The sequence below is a fragment of the Cyprinus carpio genome, chromosome B4, assembly GCF_018340385.1.
Source record: "Cyprinus carpio isolate SPL01 chromosome B4, ASM1834038v1, whole genome shotgun sequence".
In the NCBI taxonomy this organism is placed as follows: domain Eukaryota; kingdom Metazoa; phylum Chordata; class Actinopteri; order Cypriniformes; family Cyprinidae; genus Cyprinus; species Cyprinus carpio.
This window is the reverse complement of record NC_056600.1, coordinates 1569390-1591889: the sequence shown is the minus strand read 5'-3', so window position 1 is coordinate 1591889 and position 22500 is coordinate 1569390. Positions and strand designations below refer to the sequence as shown.

Here is a 22500-nt window from a genome sequence, read left to right as displayed (position 1 = left end):
ATTATCCGCCCTGTTTTTAACGTAAGAGTGTTCTGGTGTCATTCACTTCCAGTGACCAACCCAGCTTGAGCAAACTGATATTATTATCATATTATTGTAAGTTATCATAATTGCATTGCTGCACATTGTTATTCTTCTATTTATGTACCTATAGCAGGTAATGAATGTGAATTAATACTAATAAATATAAATCAATAATAATATAGCCTGTTGCTGGTAATGAATATTAATGGACACAAATGAATATCTTCTTGTTTTTCTATGGTGACTAATGAATATTAATGAATATTATTAAATATCTACTTATTTACCATTAAAGCTGATGTGATTACTCTATTAATAAATTAACTGATTCTAATAAATATCTAATTATTTACATTTAGATGCTAATGAACATCAATATATACAAACAAATATCTAGTTGTTTTCTGACTAATTTATATAAATTAATAATAATTAGTAGTTGTTTATTTATTGCAGCTAATAATTTTCAGCACGATTATCTACATATTTATTCACCTATAGTGGCTAATGAATATTAATTTTTAGTATTATTATCTATTTATTTACAGTACAGGTCAAAAGTTTGGAAACATTACTATTTTTAATGTTTTTGAAAGAAGTTTCTTCTGCTCATCAAGCCTGCATTTATTTGATCAAAAATACAGAAAAAATTTTTTAATATTGTGATATATTATTACAATTTAAAATAATTGTTTTTTACATTTATTATACTTTAAATTATCATTTATTTCTGTGATGCAAGCTGAATTTTTTAGGATCATTATCACATGATCCTTTAGAAATCATTCTAATATGATGATTCATTATCAAAGTTGGAAACAGTTCTGCTGCTTAATATATTTTTCAGAACATGTGATACTTTTTAGGATACTTGATGAATAAAAAGTAAAAAAAAAAAAAAAGTTAAAAAAGAAGCTATGTTTTTAAAATATAAATATTTTGTAATAACAATATACACTACTGGTCAGTAATTTGGGGTCAGTCATTTTTTTTCTTTCTTTTTTTTTAAAATAAAATCAATACTTTTATTCAGCAAGGATGTGTTTAAATTGATAAAAAGGGATAGTAAAGAAAATATGTTATTAGAATATATATTATTAGAATTTTTATTTTTATTTTGAATAAATGCAGTTGTTTTTAACCTTTTATTCATCAAATATATTAGACAGCAGAACTGTTTCCAACACTCATAATAAATCAGAATATTAGAATGATTTCTAAATGATCATGTGATAGACTGGATGTTACATGTGACACTGAAGGCTGGAGTAATGATGCTGAAAATTCAGCTTTGCATCACAGGAATAAATTATTTTTTTTAAAGTATATTCAAATAGAAAACTATTATTTTACAGTTGTAATAATATTTCACAATATTACTGTTTTTTCTGTATTTTTTGATCAAATAATGCAGGCTTGATGAGCAGAAGAGACTTCTTTCAAAAACATTGAAAAAAAAAAAAAAAAAAAAAATGACGTGACATTCAGCCAAGTATCCAACCCATACTCAGACTTAGTGCTCTGCATTTTAACTCCCTCCGAAGTGCACACACACAGAGCAGTGAACCCACACACACACACTGTGAACACACACCCGGAGCAGTGGGCAGCCATTTTATGCTGCGGCGCCCGGGGGGCAGTTGGGGGTTCGATGCCTTGCTCAAGGGCACCTAAAGTCGTGGGTATTGAAGGAGGGGGAGAGAAACTGTACATGCAACTCCCCCCACCACAATTCCTGCCGGCCCCGAGACGACAATCAATTCGCACAACCCTTCGATTGGGAGTCCGACTCTCTAACCATTAGGCCACGCCCCAGTAAATAAAAAATAGAAGAGACTTCTTTCAAAAACATTAAAAATAGTAATGATAGAGGCTAATGAATATTAATTTTTAGTATGATTATCTACTTATTTACCTATTTATTCACCTTATTAATTTTTAGTATGATTATCTACTTATTTACCTATTTATTCACCTTATTTTGATACGGCTGCCCTGTACAAAGCTGCTCTCCCCGAGCGTGGATGTCTCTACAACTGTCAGAAAGCTCTCGGTGGTCGCGGGAACACCTGGAGACGGAGAGGTTTGCATTACAAGCGCTCATTAATAATCTTATAAGCATAAAATAAGGTCTAAGGCGCATCAGAAAGAGCAGCGATAAATTGTGACTGTTTTTAATGACGTAGGCCTAACATCTCATTATGTTAAGGAAAAAATATTACATTAACGGTACATTATCTCGCGATTACAAGTGAGACATACATCTCGTTATTATGAGAAAATGTAATTCTAACAAAAACAACATTTTAACAAAATCTCATTATTACGAATAAAACAATTTTTAATCACAGCATTTATGTTATTACGAGAAAATGCTACTTTAATGAGGAAATGTCATTTTAATGTGAAAATATATTGTTTTAATGACACATTATCTCACTGCTACGAAAAATTTTTTTTTATTTTTTTTTTATTATTGTTAATTTTTAATTTTATGGAGTTAATATTGTTTTGATGATAATATTTCTGGCTATTGTTATTAAAAATGTATATTGTTTTTTAAAAAAAATTAAATAAAAAAATCGCACTATTACGAGAAAAAATTTATTTAAATGGGTAAATATAATTATAGACACATCTCGCACTCACAAAAAAAAACATTTTAGTGACATAACATTATTACGGGAAAATATAGCCTATTGTTTGAATGACATAACATCTACTTATTAAGATATAATTAGAAAAAAAATAATAATATAGTAACGGGTTATCGAACAAAAAAAAATCTGAGGGGCGGGACCTGGTTCTGTGCATCAGTTGCTGATTGGATGTTGAGATGTGGGCGTGGCACTGAAGTGTACGCAGGGGCGGAGCTTAAGAGCACTAAGTGTTTGGAGAAGTCTTGCATACATCAGCAGACTAAAGTTAAACTGGAAGATCCAGTTATTAGGCTACATTTTGATTAAACGCTACAAAGACCAAACACTAAAAAAAACCCACTCATGAATGAACTGTTTACAATAAGACTTAAAACGTGCATTTCGAAATACGCTGACAGTGTAGCACTGTAGGCCAGGTGTGACGCTACACTGCACGAGCAACAGTGCAAGAAGCCTCAGAAGGATGTGTTGGCTCACTATTAAGATGCCATGAGGAAACTGCGGTCAAAGAGCAGCGCTGATAACAGCTGCGTTCCCAGCGCGAAGTCTCGCGTTCTGCTCGCTCCTGTTACTAAATAACCAATGCAGACTGATGTTATTGTCTGTTAAAGTCCTCCACGCGCAGCCAAACTCGTTCGTGAACTTTTCCCACTGATGGCTCCAGGGAACGCACGAATCGTTTAAACGCCACCGCGGATCACGTGCGTCGCGCAAATGAAGTCACAAGCGAGAAACTCAACGCCTCGATCGCAGCAACAGATGATCAGCGTCAAACGCGCGCATCCCACCTTCCGCGTTATCATTCGAGAGCAGAAAGAAGAGGCAGGATTACCTTAATAATGAGCTGCGAGGGGGACTCGGACATGTCTCGTTGAGATTCAGGAAGTTCTTCTGTTTCCACTTTCCTCTCCCTTGTTCTTCCGAGAAATAAAGCGCCTGGATAATAATGCTGCCCTCGCGACGCGCAGGCGATTTCAACGCGCTCGCGCATCCATTGGCCTCGCTTCAACTTCTCCGTGTTCTTGTTTGTAAACGCGCGAGCGGGCGCTACATTGCGGCAGCGCGATGGTTAACACCTTCCTGGAAGCGTCGCTCGCAGGAGCGCGACGCAGCGCGCAGCGCGGAACCTCATTGATCGGGACGCTTCGCGGCGAAGTGACGTGAATTCCAGGCAGGGAAACGCGACGCAGGAAACCAGCGCGGTGGGCGTTTGCGTTCGTCAGGCGCGGAACGGAACGGCGGCCTTTTTGAACGGACACCGGATCAACGCGCCGCTTTATCGCGCCGCGAGTGGAAGCTTTCATTCTGAGTGTTCGAAATATCGCATCGAATACAAAACACCGGGCTACTCCAGAAATGCTTTCTTCTGCGTAAGCGTTGAATAATTCAGCTATAATATAAACATAAAAGCGCAATGATATGATCATGTGATCTTATTAACAGTACATTTACATCATCTTTACACTGTACTACAACATAATAGTGTACATACAAGAGGCTAACACACACACACACACACACACACACACACACACACACATATATATGTAATTATGTGTGTTATTTTTTATTTATAGAAATATATACACATATACATAATTACAAAAAATGTTGCACATATCAAACTGCTGCAAAGTTCTTATTCCTTTTAAGTTGCATATACTTTTTAAATATATTTTAATATAAATTTTAATGTGTTCATTTTTTCATCCCAGTTGACTTATCGATCAATCATAATCAAATCAAAAGAAAATGCAAGATTTTTAAACACTTCTCAGACTATTAGCGGCTCGTATTTAGGTTATGTGCGCCACCTGCTGGATAATACTCGCATTACACACATTATTATTATTGCAGATCAGACCGGGGCTAGTTGTCACACGGTTTTTATTTATTTTTTATTTTATTTTAATTTTTTAATCAGTTTTAACCTATGGTTTTAACACACACCTTAAATGTAAGACTAACAAAAAAGCTACATTTCCACACTTGCTGCCCGCAAAAAGTCCAATATAGGTCTGTTCACATAACACGCTTTTATTTAATGCCACAAGAACAAGATATATGACATTTCACTGTTTTTTTAAGATAGTTCCATTAGGTTTATAATATATAGAAAGTCACTAATAAAAGTAAAAATTGTGTTTAAAAAAAAATAGGCCATTTTTTATACACACAGTGTTTGCCTAGTAAAATAAACAATTGATAACATACTGTGCTTTACTTTTCAAAATATAATTCTATAAAATAAAAACACAAATCTCACAAATCATCTCATTTTTCGATTAATATAGATTTCAAAATGTTATAATAATACTACAATTAAATCCTAATATAATAATTGAATAGACACAGTGACAAAACGTGTAACTGAATAAATCCTGGATAATATTTTGAAAGAAACAGCTTTAATTTTGTCACTGATACAAAACTGTTCTCACAGTATAATCGTACATTGAATTGCTGGAGTTACAGTGACATCTAGTGGCGTAAACGCGGCATCACACAAAAGCATCGATTCTTTTATTTATTTAAAAAAATAAAAATAACCAAAAGAACAGTTAGTTCAACACAAGTCATGTGATCTAAACATGGTGGCCTTCGTGTCAAATTAAACAGCTTGAATAATGTGATTTGTACATGGTTGTAAACATATATCGTTAATTTCCTAAATGTATGAACTTCTATTAAAACATTATACGCTTGTTTCCGGAACTGCTGTCGTTTTTATTGCTTTGTTAACGATCTTCCACGTGACTGATAACAGCGACGTTCACTTTAAGCTCCTCCCCCTTTGTTAGAGTTTCGTTTTCCTTTCCTCGGGATTCTCTTATTTCCCGGTCAGTCCGTAAGCCCGGTTCTCCGGAACCGATTCACTTCACAATGACGGAGGCGGCGATCGTTAAGAAGATCTGCGCTCATAACGGATCTATGAATTACGACGATTTAACGTCGGTATTCGGTCTGCACGACGAAGCCCTGGACTCGGTCGTCGCCCGCAGCGAATCGTTCGCGGTGGCGTTCGTGAACGGACAGAAGAGAGTGATCGCCAGAAGCAAAGTCCGTCTGTGTCGAGTCCAGAACTGTCCGGGCTGCGCGAACCTGCATCTGTGCAAGTGGTTTCTGTTCGGTTCGTGCCGCTTCGACAGAGGAAGGTGAGTGTGTTTACAGTCGAAGCGCGTCACGTGGGTCGTTTTTAAACCGTGTTTTTATCGTCTTAGACGCCATAGAAACACTAGGAATCATTGTTCACATTGTATCAGATGGTAAACGATTCAGTTGATTCACGAGTCTTTTGCTAATACTGTTTATCTAGTGGCCATAGATTTAATATTTATCAGTCTATATACAGTATTAATCCTCATTAATCAGGTTATTATGAAGTTTGACAGTATTCCATTAATTAGTAGATAAATAAATAAAACAAAATAAAACTATATGCTTGGACAAATTGTTTTATATATAAAATTGTTTTATATATATATATATATATATATGTATATATAAAAGTGCTGTCAAATGATTAATCGCATCCAAAATAAAAGTATATATTTTTTAAAAATGATATATTTAATAAAAATGTATGTTTATATATTAAATATGTTTATCTGTAATATAAATTATGTAAATATATACATGTAAATGTATATATAAAACATATAAAATATATATAAAAAAGTGCTGTCACATGATTAATCGCATCCAAAATAAAAGTATATATTTTTTAAAAATGATATATTTAATAAAAATGTATGTTAAGTTTTTTTATTTATTTTTTTTTATGTATTTATTATTTTTATTATTAATATTATATATTTTTATAAATATATATACATATAACTGTATGTGTGTGTATTTATATATATACATAATAAATATACACAGTACACACATATATTATGTAAACAGAAACTTTTATTGTGTGTGTGCGTGTGTAATATTTTTATTTAAATATCAACTCTCCTCATACAAGGATGTCTTGTGTTTCAAACATAAACAATAAACATTAAAACATTACAATATCTGAAGGCACTGTTATTATGATTTGATTATTCTTCAAGCATCACGCCACGCCTACAGTCGAAACATCCTAGTTACGTTACCTCTGAAGCTTGTCGGATCATTAAAACATGCGTCATACAACAACAATTAATGAACTATAAATACATAAATGGGTTTGGCTGGATGTTTGTGTTAAAGGAACAGTTCAGCTGAAATTGTAAATGTGTTCACCCTCAGATCATCAGGATGAGTTTGTTTCTTCATCAGGTTTGTAGAAATGTAGCACTGCATCAGTGTCTCAGCAATGGATGCTCTGCGGTGAATGGGTGCCGTCAGAATGAGAGCTGATAAAAACATCACAAGTAATCCACAGCACTCCAGTCCATCAGTGAACATCTGGAGAAGACAAAAGATGAAACAAAACCAGCATTAAGACGTTTTTTTTAACTCAAATACATTGAAACAAATCCAGCATTATAACACTTCCTCCAGTGAAAAAGTGTTCTGGTGTGAATAAGGAGAGAAATCTGCACAGATCAAGCAGCGTTTTAAACAGCTCTAAACAATATGTGTCTGGATTTGATGTGAGAGACAACAGCAGATGCACTTTTTTCACTGGAGGAAGTGTTATTATGGATTATAGACTCTATGTATTTGAGTTTAAAAACGTCTTAAATGCTGGATTTTGTTTCAGCTTTTGTCTTCTTCAGATGTTAACTGATGTTGTGTGGATTACTTGTGGATTATTGCTATGTTTTTATCAGCTGTATAGCGGTTTGGACTCTCATTCTGACGGCACCCATTCACTGCAGAGCATCCATTGCTGAGACACTGATGCAGTGCTGCATTTCTACAAACCTGATGAAGAAACAAACTCATCCTAATGTTAATGTGCTCTTGCAGACGAGGATGCCGCTTCAGTCACGATCTGCTCTCGGGTCAGAATGCATTAGTTCTGACCGCTCACGGTCTGAACACACTGGACGTAAAGGAGCTGTGCATTCTGCTCATGCAGAGCGATTACTCATTCCTCCCGGCGGTGAGTATTTCACTCATTATACTCTAAATATAGAGTTCTGTGTTGAGGCTGGAAATGGTTGTTTCTCAGGTGTGTCATTCGTATAATAACGGCACGGGAGAATACGGCCGCTGTCAGGAGAACTGCAAGAGGCTCCACATCTGCGAGAAATATCTGCGAGGGTCCTGCGACTGCATTCGGGCTCATGACTTCTACGAGCCGCATCCGCTGAAGACGCTGCAGGACAGAGGCGTCCCCGCCGAGCTCATGGTCGTCATGAAGGACCTGTACTCCAACATCGAAGCCCTGAGGCATCTTTCCAAGGCACCTTCTGCTCCAAACGCTGCAGGACCGAACCCCAGAAGAGGCCCGAATGCACAGAACCGGAGACAAGAGACCCAGAGGCCTCCACAAAACAACACAGGTACAGCACACGTGATTTTACAGCAGCCGCTTCCACCGCTGAATACAAATAAAAAAGGTAATTGTGACTTTTTGTTCCACAATTATAGACTTTTCTCTTATAACTGTGAGTTACATTTTCAGAATTGTGTGATGTAAACTTAGAATTGTGAATTATGAAGTCAGAAAAGTGAGAAATAAACTTGTGACTGACGAGTTTACATTTCTTCTCACATTTGCGAATAGAATTAAGGGGTAATAAAACTCGCAATTGGGAGAAAAAAGTTGTATTTTCTCAGAATGTGTTATAAACTCACAATTGTGACTTTTTCTCGCAGTATTTCTCTTGCAATTCTGACTTCTTTTCTCAGAGTTGTGAAATATAAGTGTCTGTTGTGAGAGAAAAAGTCAGAATTGCAATCTTTCTTCTCACAATAGCAACTTTATATAAATTAAAAAAGGTAAATGCAACTTTTTATCTCACAATATTTTTCTCAGAATTGCAAGATATAAACTCACGATTGTGAGTTAGAAAGTGAGAATTGCGTGATATAAACATGCATTACTGAGAAAAAGTCAAAATTGCGTGATATGTTTTTTCTTCTTAGAACTGGACTTTATTACTCCCAATTACGAGTTTATATCTTCTTACATTTTTTTCTCAGTAGCAAGTTGATATCTTGCAATTTTGAGAAAAGAAGTCAGAATTGTGTGATGTATTTTTTCTCAGGATCTACAGAAAAATCGTAAAAGCGAGTTTTATTTCTCACAATTCTGAGAGAAATGCAATTCTGACTTCTTCTTGTATTTGCAAACTTGTGTCCTCAAAACTTTAACTTTATAACTCGAGATCGTTGCAAATTTCTCTCATAATTCTGAGTTTATTTCTCGCAGTTCTGACTTTATAACTCACAACTGCATGTTTCTATCACGCAATTCTGAGAAGATGCGCTTCTGACTTTTCTCGCAGTTGTGAGTTTTATCATCTCGCAGTGAGAAGTCAGAATCGCATTGCATAAACTTGCATTCGCGAGAAAAGTCCGAAATGTGAGTTTGTCACAATTCTGACCTTTTTTTGTTTATATCTCAGTTTTTAGAAAAGAAGACAAAATTGCAAGAAAAAATTCAGAATTGCATTTTCTCAGAATGTGTTATAAACTCACAATTGTGACTTCTTCTGAACTTTTTCTCGCAATTGTGACATTTTTGTGAGATATAAAATTGCTATTGTGAGAACAAAAATTGCAATTCTGACTTTTTTTCTCACAACAGACACTTATATTTCACAATTCTGAGAAAAGAAGTCAGAATTGCAAGAAAAATGTCACAATTGCGAGATGATAAAACTCACAACTGAGAGAAAATCAGAAGCGCATTTTCTCAGAATTGCGTGATAGAAACATGCAGTTGTGAGTTATAAAGTCAGAACTGCGAGAAATAAACTCGCAATTATGACTTTTCTCAGAATTATGAGAGAAATTTGCATTCGCGAGTTACAAAGTTAAAATTGGGGGACACAAGTTTGCAATTACAAGAAAGTCAGAATTGCATTCTCTCAGAATTGTGAGAAATAAACTCGCTTTTACGATTACGATCGTTTACATCACACAATTCTGACTTCTTTTCACAGAATTGTGAAATATAAGTTTCTGTTGTGAGAAAAAAGTCAGAAATGCAATATAAACCCGAAATTCTGCCTTTTTTTTTTTTTTTTTGCAATTTTGACTTTCTTCTCACAATAGCAATTTTATATCTCACAGCTCTGAGAAAAGAAGTCAGAATTGCAAGAAAAATGTCACAACTGTGAGAGAAAGTTCAGAAAAAGTCACAATTGTGAGTTTATAACACATTCTGAGAAAATACAATTCTGACTTTTTTCTTGCAATTTTGTCTTCTTTTCTAAAAACTGAGATATAAACAAAAAAAGTCAGAAAATGGGATTATGTCTTTTTTCGGACTTTTCTCGTGAATGGAAGTTTATGCAATGCGATTCTGACTTCTCACTATTGCGAGTAGAATTGGGGGATAATAAAACTCGCAACTGCGAGAAAAGTCAGAATCGCATTTTCTCAGAATTGCGTGATAGAAACATGCAGTTGTGAGTTATAAAGTCAGAACTGCGAGAAATAAACTCAGAATTATGAGAGAAATTTGCATTCTCGAGTTATAAAGTTAAAGTTTGGGGACACAAGTTTGCAATTACAAGAAGAAAATTAGAATTGCATTCTCTCAGAATTGTGAGAAATAAACTCGCTTTTACGATTACGATCGTTACATCACACAATTCTGACTTCTTTTCTCAGAATTGCGAGATATCAACTTGTTACTGAGAAAAAAAAGTAAGAAGATATAAACTCGTAATTGCGAGTTATAAAGTCCAGTTCTGAGAAAAAAAACCACGCAATGTTGACTTTTTCTCAGTAATGCATGTTTATATCACACAATTCTCACTTTCTAACTCGCAATTGTGAGTTTATATCTTGCAATTCTGAGAAAAATATTGTGAGATAAAAAGTTGCAATTACCTTCTTTCATTTTATTCAGCGATGGAAACGGGGTTCCATGTTTTAAATACGAGAATGCAATTTTTAGAAAAATTCAGTCTTAAAGACGCTTACAGACGTGTGTGTCTCTGCTCTTAGAGAAAACGGAGATCTGCTTGTACTTCATCAAAGGACACTGCACACACGGTGGTAAGAACAGCATTACTCTGCTCGTGTGCTTCACAGAGTGTGTAGTTTGAACGCAGCTGAACACCTGTGTTTCAGTCTCGTGTAGGAGGGAGCATTCCACTCTGCCCTATAAATGGGAAGTTAAAGAAGGATTGGAATGGAAGGCTCTTCCTGACAACGAGGCCATCGAGAAAGATTACTGCGATGCTGCAACAACATACAGGTGTGTGAAAGAAAACACTGGATTAGTGCTGCTCTCCCAGCACAGTGCTAGGACGCTGGAGGTGGTTGCCAGGGTGTTTTTTCGGTTGCTATGCAGTTACTTGCAGTTACTGAGTTTTTTTTGAGTTTTTTTGAGTGTTGTTGATTTGCTTTTAGTAGGTTTTTTTGTGTTTTTTTTTGGTTTGTAAGGTGTTTGGAGTGTTAGTACACTGCTCTGCGGTTGCTAAGGTGTTTGGAGTGGTTTCCGTGTGTTGCTATGCAGTTGCTAAGGTTTTTGGAGTTTATTTAGTGCATTGTTATGCGGTTGCCAAGGTGTTTTTAATGTGTTGCTATGCAGTTGCTGAGGTGTTAGGAGTGGTTTCAGGGCGTTGCCATGCGGTTGCTAAGGTTTTTGCAGTTAGTGTGTTGCTCTGCTGTTGCTAAGGTGTTTGGAGGTTATTTAGTGTGTTGCTATGCAGTTACTAAAGGTGTTTGTAGTTTATTTAGTGTTTTGCTATGCAGTTACTAAGGTGTTTGGAGTGTTTTTTAGTGTGTTGCTTTGCGGTTGCTAAGGTGTTTGGATTTTTTAGTGCGTTGCTATGCTTGTTTTTTTTTGGGTTTTTTGAGTTGCTTTTAGTGTTTTTTTTTTGTTTTTATGAGGTGTTTGGTGTTGTTTTGATTTTTTTTTATTTTTTTATGTGGTTTTTGTAGTGTGTTTGTTTTTGTGATATGTTGTTTATAGTGTTTTTGTGTTGTTTCTAGTGTGTTTGTGTTGGTTTTCTAAGGTGTTTGGAGTTTTTTTGTGTGTTGCTATGCAGTTGCTAATGTGTTAGGAGTGGTTTTAGGGTGTTGCTATGCGGTTGCTAAGGTTTTTGCAGTTTATTAAGTGTGTTGCTCTGCTGTTGCTAAGGTGTTTTGGAGGTTATTTAGTGTGTAGCTATGCAGTTGCTAAGGTGTTAGGAGGGGTTTTAGGGTGTTGCTATGCGGTTGCTAAGGTTTTTACAGTTTAATAAGTGTGTTGCTCTGCTGTTGCTAAGGTGTTTGGAGGTTATTTAGTGTGTCGCTATGCTGTTGCTAAGGTGTTAGGAGTGGTTTTAGGGTGTTGCTATGCGGTTGCTAAGGTGTTTGCAGTTTATTAAGTGTTGCTCTGCTGTTGCTAAGGTGTTTGGAGGTTATTTAGTGTGTCGCTATGCTGTTGCTAAGGTGTTAGGAGGGGTTTTAGGGTGTTGCTATGCGGTTGCTAAGGTTTTTGCAGTTTATTAAGTGTGTTGCTCTGCTGTTGCTAAGGTGTTTGGAGGTTATTTAGTGTGTCGCTATGCTGTTGCTAAGGTGTTAGGAGGGGTTTTAGGGTGTTGCTATGCGGTTGCTAAGGTTTTTACAGTTTATTAAGTGTGTTGCTCTGCCTTTGCTAAGGTGTTTGGAGGTTATTTAGTGTGTAGCTATGCAGTTGCTAAGGTGTTTTGGAGTGTTAGTGCATTGCTATGGGGTTGCTAAGGTATTGGAGTTTTTTGTGTGTTACTATGCAGTTGCTAAGGTGTAAGGAGTTAGGAGTTGTTTAGGGCATTGCTATGCGGTTGCTGAGGTGTTTGGAGGTTATTTAATGCGTTGCTATGTAGTCTCTAAGGTGTTTGGAGTTTGTTTTAGTGTGTTGCTATGCAGTTGCTAAGGTTTTTGGAGGTTATTTAATGCGTTGCTATGTAGTCTCTAAGGTGTTTAGAGTTTGTTTTAGTGTGTTGCTATGCAGTTGCTAAGGTTTTTGGAGTTTATTGAGTGTGTTTCTATGCAGTTTTGTTTGAAGTGGTCTTAGTTCGGTTGCTATGCAGTTGCTAAGACGTATACCGTGGTTTTTAGTGCATTGTTGTGCAGTGGCACATTTGTTAATGTGATGTTTTTGGTCAGTGGTTGATAACTAATTTTAATTTCACCTTAATATCAATAAAACCGTCTGTTCAGGCAGTGCATGATTAATGAGTGGTTTACTGAGTGTTCTGACGGTGTCTCTGTCTATCAAAGCTCTGGAATGAACCCGGTTTATTTCGATACGATGACCCAAGGCTCTCACAGCGTGCGGCGTCTGTCGACGGTACCCTCGGTGCTCCAGCCCACCTTCATCCTGACCACCGAGTGGATCTGGTACTGGGAGGACGAGTTTGGGAACTGGATCCAGTATGCCACAGCGGTAAGTGACTTTTTTCGAAACTGAAGTATTCTTTTCAACATTTGATGTTCTGTTTTTCTCTTCATTGATCAGGAGGGGAGTCACGGATTGTCTTCCATTTCCAGCGCTGAACTCGAGCAGAAGTATCAGGCCGATATCAACGCTGTGGTGGAGTTCACAGCCGGATCGCAGACATACGAGCTCAGCTTCGCGGGTAAACTACAAAAAAAAAAACATCGTACATTTAAGGGTTGTGCAATTATACATCGTCTATGATAAGATTGCAATTGTTGTTTTCATGTTTCACTGTTGCTCAGTTTGCAAAAAACTAACAAAAACACATCTTGAGAACCCAAAAGCATTGAAACCTAATATTTTGCTTTCATAACTTGAATTGAGGGTATTTTAACTGCATTCTAATAGGTTCATTACAGAAGCCTGTTAGAATGCCACCCTGATAATTTAAGTTACGAAAGCCAAAGAAATTTAAGGTTTTGTTAGTTTTTTATATTTATAAGATATACTAAAGTTAAGTAATTTAACACAAGCAAGTGTTGTTTTCCTGAATATCAGCACATGAGCGCAATTGCGACTGGGACATTGATTTTATACAGTAGTTCAATAAACAAGAAATTAATATTGAGTGAGTTATATTTCATACACAATATTGTATGTTTTTTTCTGTTTTCCAATGAAAATAGTTCCAAACAAAGCTGGAGTGGATCATGTGTGCGTCTCAGAGCAACACTGCAGTGTTTCATTCCTAAATGAATCTGTTTTTGAACAAATCATTTGAGTGAATGATTCAATGATCCATTCATAAGAACAGCCACTTGATTCATTTCTGAATGAATCAGCCGTTTTGAATGAATCGTTTAAATGAATCACTCATTAACACAGGAGCTTGCTGCCACCTACTGGCGCTTTTAGTGTCTATTATTGTCAATATCACACACTCAAGCTTACATTATACTCATAATAGTCTTGAAGAAGCTTCACGTCGTCTTGATGCTATCTGAACTAATCTAATATCTCTTCAGATATGATCCAGACAAACAAACGCTACACAACCAAAAAACTTGTCAGACGTCGCCCCAAATTTGTGTCAGCGGCTGATGTTCGAACAATCAAGACAACGTAAGAAAACACTCCTCGCTCTCTCTTGAACTCTCTGAAACCTGTACGGCGTAAAAAACTCTTTACGTCTGTTTTTTAGTAAAAGGATGCCCAATAATTTCAAGGCTCTGCCGGAGCACTGGGATAAAGCTCTGACTCCTGAAACCGGATACAAGGTGAGTGGAATCATTTATCGGTGACTTTCACGATTTTACGTGGATCTGTGTTTGTAGTGTTAAAACTGCGCTGTTGTACACAGAGTGTGCTGCTGCAGAGCACGTCCGCCGAATACATCAAAATCAAAGAACTGTTCGGTCGCACCATGACCGGCTTCAGAATCCTGAAGATTGAGAGGATCCAGAACAAAGCATTATGGGAAGTTTATCAGTGGTAAGTCCACAAGACATGCACTCACCGGAATCCAGATCGATTGCAGCACGTCTGACGGTTTGCGCCACTTTTAGGCAGAAGGACTTCATGAAAAAGAACAACGGAGGCAGAGACGTGACCGAGAAGCAGCTCTTCCACGGCACCGACAGCACGCATTTAGAAGCTATCTGCCACAACAACTTCGACTGGAGGATCTGTGGGACTCACGGCACGGCCTACGGGAAAGGTGGAGTTCGGATAAATAAAACAGTGTTCAAGAAATGAGAAATGAGAACGTGCTGGATGAGTTTGTGTCTTCATCAGGTTTGGAGAAATGCAGCATTGCATCAGTGTCTCAGCAATGGATGCTCTGCAGTGAATGGGTGCCGTCAGAATGAGAGTCTGACTAAAACGTCATAAGTAATCCACTGCACTCCAGTCCATCAGTTAACATCTGGATCAGACAAAAGCTGAAACAAATCCAGCATTAAGATGTTTTAAATGTCTAAAATATGAGTCTATAATCCATAATAACACTTCCTCCAGTGAAAAAGTGCATCTCCTGTCATCTTTCACATCAAAATCCAGACACATATTTGTTTAGAGCTGTTTAAACGCTGCTTGATCTGTGCAGATTTCTCTCCTGATTTACACCAGAACACTTTTTCACTGGAGGAAGTGTTATTATTGTTAGATCGTGCCTCTATGCCAGATAATTAGGATCTGGTTCCGGTTGCCAGATCCTGTCAGAAATATCAGGTTCGTCTGGTAACATCATAACAATTTGTTAGCAAACTAGTCTAATACCCAAAACCTGTTAACAGGAGGTCTTGTTCGGTACCCAAAAACTCTATTGACAGTCTTCTATCAGCTAAGAAGTTGATTGAAGGAGAAGCCAGTGAAGAGCAGAAGCAGGAGACGAAGTGATGATGAAAGCAGCAGAGTTTAATGCATTGAGACTCTGTCTGACGAACACTAATTCAACAAGTACTGTTATACCAAAACTGCTTCAAAGCAACATCCCACAAACCTTGAGTTTCCATAAACACTCCGTCGTATCTCTTATTCATGAAGACAAACAGCCCTTGAAACACACAGACATGAGACTAAACAACAGTGAAAAAATTATATAATATAAATATAAATGACTAATCAATTAATTGAAATGGGTATATCAATGATTATTATAAATGATTAAATTAAATTATAAATGAATGAATAGAAAGAAAGTAAAACACCACCCAAGTGTATGATTGCTTGCTTGAAGCAAAACACACACAGGCTGCATTTGATTACTTCATTATAGACTCGTATTTGAGTTAAAAACGTCTTAATGCTGGATTTGTTTCAGCTTTTGTCTTCTCCAGATGTTCACTGATGGACTGGATTACTTGTGGATTACTTGTGATGTTTTTATCAGCACTCATTCTGACGGCACCCATTCACTGCAGAGCATCCATTGCTGAGACACTGATGCAGTGATACATTTCTCCAAACCTGATGAATCTGGTTGGGCTATTCCTTTAAATTCATATCTCGAGTGGCCTAAATGTGTCTCTCTTCGCAGGTAGTTACTTTGCCAGGGATGCCAAATACTCTCACAGCTACACCAAAGACTCAGGCACTCGTTCCATGTTCGTGTGTCGCATCCTGGTCGGCAGCTACACCAAAGGTGACTCCAGCTACCTCCGGCCTCCATCCAAAGACGGAGGAGACACCGTCTTCTACGACAGCTGTGTGAACGATGTCTTAGATCCGTCCATATTTGTAGTGTTTGAGAAGCACCAGATCTACCCCGAGTATCTGATTGAGTATAGCGACTCCAGCGGGTTTGATTCACCCTTCCGTCCTGCGGCGGCGGCGAGGAGGCATGTAGCTGTTCCTGCGAACGCCGGCGTCACATTCACTCCCTCGCACACCTCCTACTATACTCCCTCCACGACTGCATCTTCTTCACTCTCCTCGCCCTCCTATACCTCCTCCTTCTCCTCAAGCACCTCCTACTATAAACCCTCCTCGTCTGCGTCATCCTCATACACTGCCTCGTATATTTCATCCTTAAACGCCTCTTCCTCGCATGCTTCTCCCTCACAATCCTCATATTCCTCAACTACTCCAAAGTCTCCGAAGTCAGAGTGCATCCTTTCCTGACCATGTGATCAGGCGTCATGTGATCGCGTTGTGTGCTTTAGAGGAAGCCAGTGAAAACTTAACACTGATAATCAAAAAAAAATTAAATAAAAATCAACATTACACAATAGTTACACAAAAGTGTCTTATCGTCTCAGTTTAAAGCCCTAATCTGACATGCATTCAAATGTAACAAAATGTTGGGCGGGGCTCGGTTCTGTGCATCAGTTGTTGATTGGATGTTGAGATGTGGGCGTGGCTCTGAAAGTGTATGCAGATGAGCGCGAGCGTGCAGGGGCGGGGCTTAAGAGGAGGACATGCCTTGAGAAGAGACTGGAAGATTTGATTAAAAAAAAGTCGAAATGTAAACAGAAATTTCATACCCGCTTTGATGGAGATGTGTAATTTGTCTTGATCTTTACTTGGATCTTTGTAATAATCTCAATATTTGAGATACTTGTCACAATAAAGCTATCCAATACTTAAGGAAATGAAGTTTTTTTTTTCCCATATTGACCTTTTCCTCATAATGCTCAAATATAGGAAATATGGAAACGATAGGACAAAACATTCTTTAAATAATGTTTAGGAACGTATTTATAACTTATAACTAAAGTTTAATCTGCTGAGAGAAAATATTCTGATATTCAGCATTCTCTGAACGTCCTTTTGATGTTATTTGTACTCGAATGTTACAAAAGAAAAAGTTTTTGTAACCTTTGAATAATATAATTAACACAATCAAAAAAAAACTACGTTTTAGCATTCTTTGAAAATAAACATTCAGATAACGTTATATTTTGGGTTCAAATAAAGGTTGAGTAAAGGAACGTTGTAAGAAACGTTTTTGTAACCTTTAAAAAACATTAATCGAACGTAACTGTCACCTGGGAAGCTGCTTATAGTTCTTTCTGTTTAAATTGAAAAGTTACATTTCTCATGAATAATTTGTCATATTTCAAATCCTGCACAAAATATGTTCACATTTGTACAATAATGTTGATAGTTTAATCATGTGATCAAACCGGGAGTGTTTCTCTTCCTGTAAGTTTCGTTTTCTCTCAGATTGAATCACTCGCAGTGTTCAGTGAATCATTCGCTGATTGGGAGTCGTTGGGAGTCAGTGTTCAGTGAATCACTCGGAGTGTTCAGTGAATCACTCGCTGATCGGGAGTCAGTGTTCAGTGAATCACTCGCAGTGTTCAGTGAATCATTCGCTGATCGGGAGTCAGTGTTCGGTGAATCATTCGCTGATTGGGAGTCATTGGGAGTCAGTGTTCAGTGAATCACTTGCAGTGTTCAGTGAATCATTCGCTGATCGGGAGTCAGTGTTCAGTGAATAACTCCCAGTGTTCAGTGAATCACTCGGTGATCGAGAGTCAGTGTTCAGTGAATCACTCCCAGTGTTCAGTGAATCACTCACTGATCGAGAGTCAGTGTTCAGTGAATCACTCGCTGATCGAGAGTCAGTGTTCAGTGAATCACTCCCAGTGTTCAGTGAATCACTCGCTGATCGGGAGTCAGTGTGTTCAGAGATTCATTCCGAATCGCACACATGAACTCTGCTCGGTTCGGTCCGGTGTCAAGACAGAAATCATGGCGGAGGAAACGATCCTGAAGGTTTTGTGCGGGAATCACGGGTCGATGGAGTACGAGCGTCTTTTGGAAATTTCATACGGACTGAAAGAAATATCAGCGGAGAATTCACTCGATAAAGTCATCCACCGCAGCGACATCTTGACCGTCATCCAGCGAAGCGAAAGCAAAGAGGTTTTCGCCCAAAGTAGCGTCCAGCTGTGTAGAAAGAGCGCGTGTGACGAGCTGTGCGGAGACCTGCACCTGTGTAAATATCAACTGATGACGGGACGCTGCGGCAGGTACATCACAAACTTCACAATCAAAACAAGAGCAAGTTTCAGCTTGTAAATCAACAGATTTAGTGTGTTTAGTTAGAGAACGATGCAAAGTTATGAAAACATTACGTTTCCCCAGTAACGTGTTAGTGCAAAAACGTGGAACGGTATTTTCTTTTCTTTTTTTAAATGTTGTTACTAGTTTCAAATGTTTAGAGAACATCCATAAGTAACATTCTCATAACCCATATAGCATAAAAAAACAATATATGTACGTATATGTATGTGTGTGTATTTTAAATATATTTCAAAATGTAAAAAATGGACAAAAATATTTTTCAAAATCACGAAAATATATTTTCTACCAATATATTTTTTGGTAATTTATTTTCAAATCTATTTTAAATGATTCAAAATATAAAAAAGGCCCAAAAATACATTTGCTAAATTATTTTTCAAAATATATTGATGTAAATATATTTTCTACTTGTATATTTCTTGGCCATATATTTTCAAATATAGTTTAAATATTTTCTAAATATATTCATGTAAATATATTTTCTACTTGTATATTTCTTGGCCCTTTATTTTCAAATATATTTTAATTATATTTTCAAAATATATTCATGTAAATATATTTTCTACCAGCATTTTGTTGTGGCAGTTTTTGTGTATTTGTATATTTACAAATATCAAAATATATTTTTAAAAGCATTCAAACATGTATCTTGCCCTATCCACGAAATTAATAGATTCACATTTTTCAAGATTTGTTGTCTATAACACAACATTTTGAATAAATTAAATAGGGACCATGCTTTAAAATGTTCCAAAGAATTACGATCACATAAAATGCATAAAAAAATTAAACGTAATTAATTAATTGTTTGTATATTTTTTTTTGTTTTGTAGGGGGGTTTGTTTTATGTTGGACATGCATTTGTGTATGAAAAATGTATTTTCTATTTCAAAAATATATTTAATTGAGCTTCACTGTATGCAGCATATATTTAAATATATATTTTGGCCATAAAAACATATTTTCTTGCATATGTGAATGATAAAAGTGATAAAATGGAATGTTTACTTGACATCCATATATAAATAATTTTTAAAAACATTTAAAAACCGGATGTTTTGTATGTTCTGACAGCATTTAGAAATAACAAACCAGAGGACACAGAGTATTTTACAGTGAGCCTGTGTGTGTTTCTGAAGGCACAGCTGCAGTTACGGACACCGGCTGATGTCTGAACACAACGTGAGGATCCTGAGAGCTCATGGGATGATCCGTCTGAGTCGAGAAGAGCTGTGTGTGATACTTCTGCAGTCCGACAGCGGCCTCCTGCCTCCCGTGAGCATCCACACGCCACACACACGCAGTGTTGACAACTCATTAACAGGGAAAGATGCTGAAGGAGGGACAGTTTGTTGCTAAATCAAGTTGTCATTATGCGATGACATCATCATCTAAACTGCACAGAATACACAATTAGATCACTCACATCTCAGCAAAAATATAGTAGTAAGTTTCACGAGAAAAAACAGAGCAAATAAAGTGTATTGATATTAATAAAAACAGTATTCTTCCACCAAACAATGTAGTTCCTCAGAATCAGTTGTGGTTGCAACAAAGTGGTTGCCGAGCAACACACCAATGTAAACAAAGGAGTTTGTTACATTGTAGAGTAATTTACAACAGCTTCAAACGCAGCTCAGCCAATCAGAATCAAGGACCGGAACTATCCGCTTTATAGTAAAATGTATGAATTATTGATCATTTACACATTTTTTTAATAATTACATTTCAAGTGTTTTCCTATGAGCTAGTAAAACGACTCATTCTGAACAGTTATAGTTTTAAGCAGTGTATTAGAATGCTACACTCTAAGAAAATCTGTGAAATAGGACACAATGTTCATTTTTCTACATATTTTTTAAACTGATCAACTCGGCAGGTGCAAACTTACAAGGTGTGATCATAAATGAACAATTATTATTGAACAATTGCGACTTAATTCATGTGATGTGTACTGTGAGACACCTTTGATTTCCTCTTCTTGTGTAATTTAGAGAGAAAATATATGCCTTTTTATCATTTGAGTCACAGTTGCTGAAAGTTGCCATATAGATTTGTTGCTAGGTGCATGAAAAAGTTGCAAGAGTAGTCTGAAAAGTTACTAAATCTGCAAACCCTCCGTCCCAATCGAATCCAGCGTGTGGCTCTGTTCCTCAGCTGTGCACCGCGTACAACCGAAGGCGAGGGCGGCGTGGAAACTGTCCGGACGGAGAGAAGTGCTCGAGGCTGCACGTGTGCGAGAGCTTCGTCAGAGGACGCTGCGGCGACACGGACTGCGTCCGCTCGCACGATTTCCACGAGCCTCACGTGAGAAAAGTGCTGCGCTCCAGAGGAGTGTCTCAGCAGCTCATGAGCTCGCTGCCCTTCATCTACCGCAACATCCTCGCCCTCAAGACGCTCAAGACTCAACCGGACCGGAGGAACACGGACACCCAGCCTCACGGAAGCTCTGACGGAGGTATCAGAGTTCCTCAGTGATTCATTCGCTTTATATTCTGATTTAATATGTTCTGTTTTCTCTCCTCAGAGACTGAGATCTGCCTGTCGTTTGTCAGAGGATTCTGCGGAGCAGGTGTGTGTTTAAATCACATCATATTTGGGGTGAAAATAGAGTTAGTGAGAACGTAAGAAACGTTTTGGTTAGAAATGTTTTTGGAACCTTTCATGACAAGTAAACATTTCAACATCTTAGAAACGTTTTAAAATAATCTCATTATTCAAAACTAACAGTTAAACTGATTTAGTACAAGTGATCAGCTAATCGCCAAATAACAGTGTTGTTTTAGTACAACTGAGTTTTATTAATATATTAAATTAGTTTCATTTTTATATTTTCTGTTCTAATTTTAATTGTAGATAATTGTAGTAATTTTATGTTTTTGTCACTAAATGAAATTTTAAATGTTGCATTGGCAGCTATTTTATTTTAAGTAAGACAAATGTTTGTATGGTTGTAGATTTAGTTAACCATAATAACCTCACTGGTGACGTCTTGCACCGCACCATCCGGTTTATGATCATTCCAGTCATATTTACCACAAATAAACACACGCCTATTTAAAGTTACAGTGTGAATAGAAATAATAAGACACGTCTGCAGGAATGCTTCAGTGAGATTGAGAGGTCGGTGTGTGTTTTCTGTCCGTCAGATAAATGCAGTAAAACACACTGTAAGATGCCCTATAAGTGGGAGGTGAAGGTGGGCCGCACGTGGCATGATTTACCCAACAGTGAACAGATCGAGCGAGATTACTGCGAGCCGTCCAACATACACAGGTAACCCTCACAGGACAAGAAATATGCTGCTCCTAGCCCACAAGATCTTCAAAACAACCAACGTGTCATAGAAATGATGTACTTTTAATGAAACCTGCAAGATCTGTTTCTCTTCATTGAAAGTCCATGCAATCAAAATTAATAACCTTAAAGACATGCAGAAGCAAAAGCGGTTTAATCCACGACTCGAACATGTTATATCAGTGAACTTCCATGTTTACCATATTTAATGAGCTCTACATAATTAATAAAAGCTTAAATTATTCTTGTATTCAGTTGCTTTATGGTGCAAAAAATTATTTTCTTATTCGATGCTTTTTGTCTTGTTTTCCAGTACGAATTGAAATCAAGATACATTTACCTGGGAAGCGGAATGAATAAAATCAAATAAAATGTCAGAAGTAAATAAATAAATAATTAAAAATGTCATTTTCCACAAAAATTGCTTCAAAATTAAGGGAGGAAAAAAAAAAACTTAATTCTCTCAAAGGAGGAGAAACTGTATTTGTAACAATATTTGTTCTTGTTTTAAGCAAAAGG

The 22500-nt window shown here is 37.0% G+C and overlaps 3 protein-coding genes across 8 annotated transcripts in view; 2 read left to right on the top strand and 1 right to left on the bottom strand.

Annotated features, from left to right (window-relative positions):
• Positions 1–3921, bottom strand: part of LOC109089287 (transcription factor ETV6-like) — a 23706-nt gene extending 19785 nt beyond the window's left edge. For 2 of the 6 annotated variants that reach the window (XM_042721541.1, XM_042721542.1), the window contains exon 1: positions 3517–3921. In XM_042721541.1, coding sequence (XP_042577475.1) covers positions 3517–3675 — 159 coding nt within the window. In that variant the 5' untranslated portion in view covers positions 3676–3921. The remainder of the gene's footprint in view (positions 1–3516) is intronic. The other 4 variants (XM_042721544.1, XM_042721545.1, XM_019103417.2 and 1 more) reach the window with 3 other exon arrangements.
• A 1092-nt stretch (positions 3922–5013) lies between these two features.
• Positions 5014–17243, top strand: LOC109111663 (protein mono-ADP-ribosyltransferase PARP12-like). The gene is made up of 12 exons (XM_042721540.1): positions 5014–5839; positions 7590–7725; positions 7795–8128; positions 10749–10799; positions 10875–11001; positions 12993–13158; positions 13231–13351; positions 14178–14274; positions 14354–14429; positions 14513–14643; positions 14718–14869; positions 16190–17243. Exons 1-12 carry the CDS (start codon positions 5568–5570, stop codon positions 16771–16773), a joined length of 2247 nt encoding a protein of 748 aa, XP_042577474.1. The 5' UTR covers positions 5014–5567; the 3' UTR covers positions 16774–17243.
• Positions 17244–18259: 1016 nt separating this feature from the next.
• The window catches only part of LOC109112257 (protein mono-ADP-ribosyltransferase PARP12-like), an 11399-nt gene continuing 7158 nt past the window's right edge, over positions 18260–22500 (top strand). Inside the window, exons 1-5 of the mRNA XM_042722602.1 lie at positions 18260–18629; positions 19824–19959; positions 20842–21142; positions 21212–21256; positions 21834–21960. Coding sequence (XP_042578536.1) covers positions 18349–18629; positions 19824–19959; positions 20842–21142; positions 21212–21256; positions 21834–21960 — 890 coding nt within the window. The 5' untranslated portion in view covers positions 18260–18348. The remainder of the gene's footprint in view (positions 18630–19823; positions 19960–20841; positions 21143–21211; positions 21257–21833; positions 21961–22500) is intronic.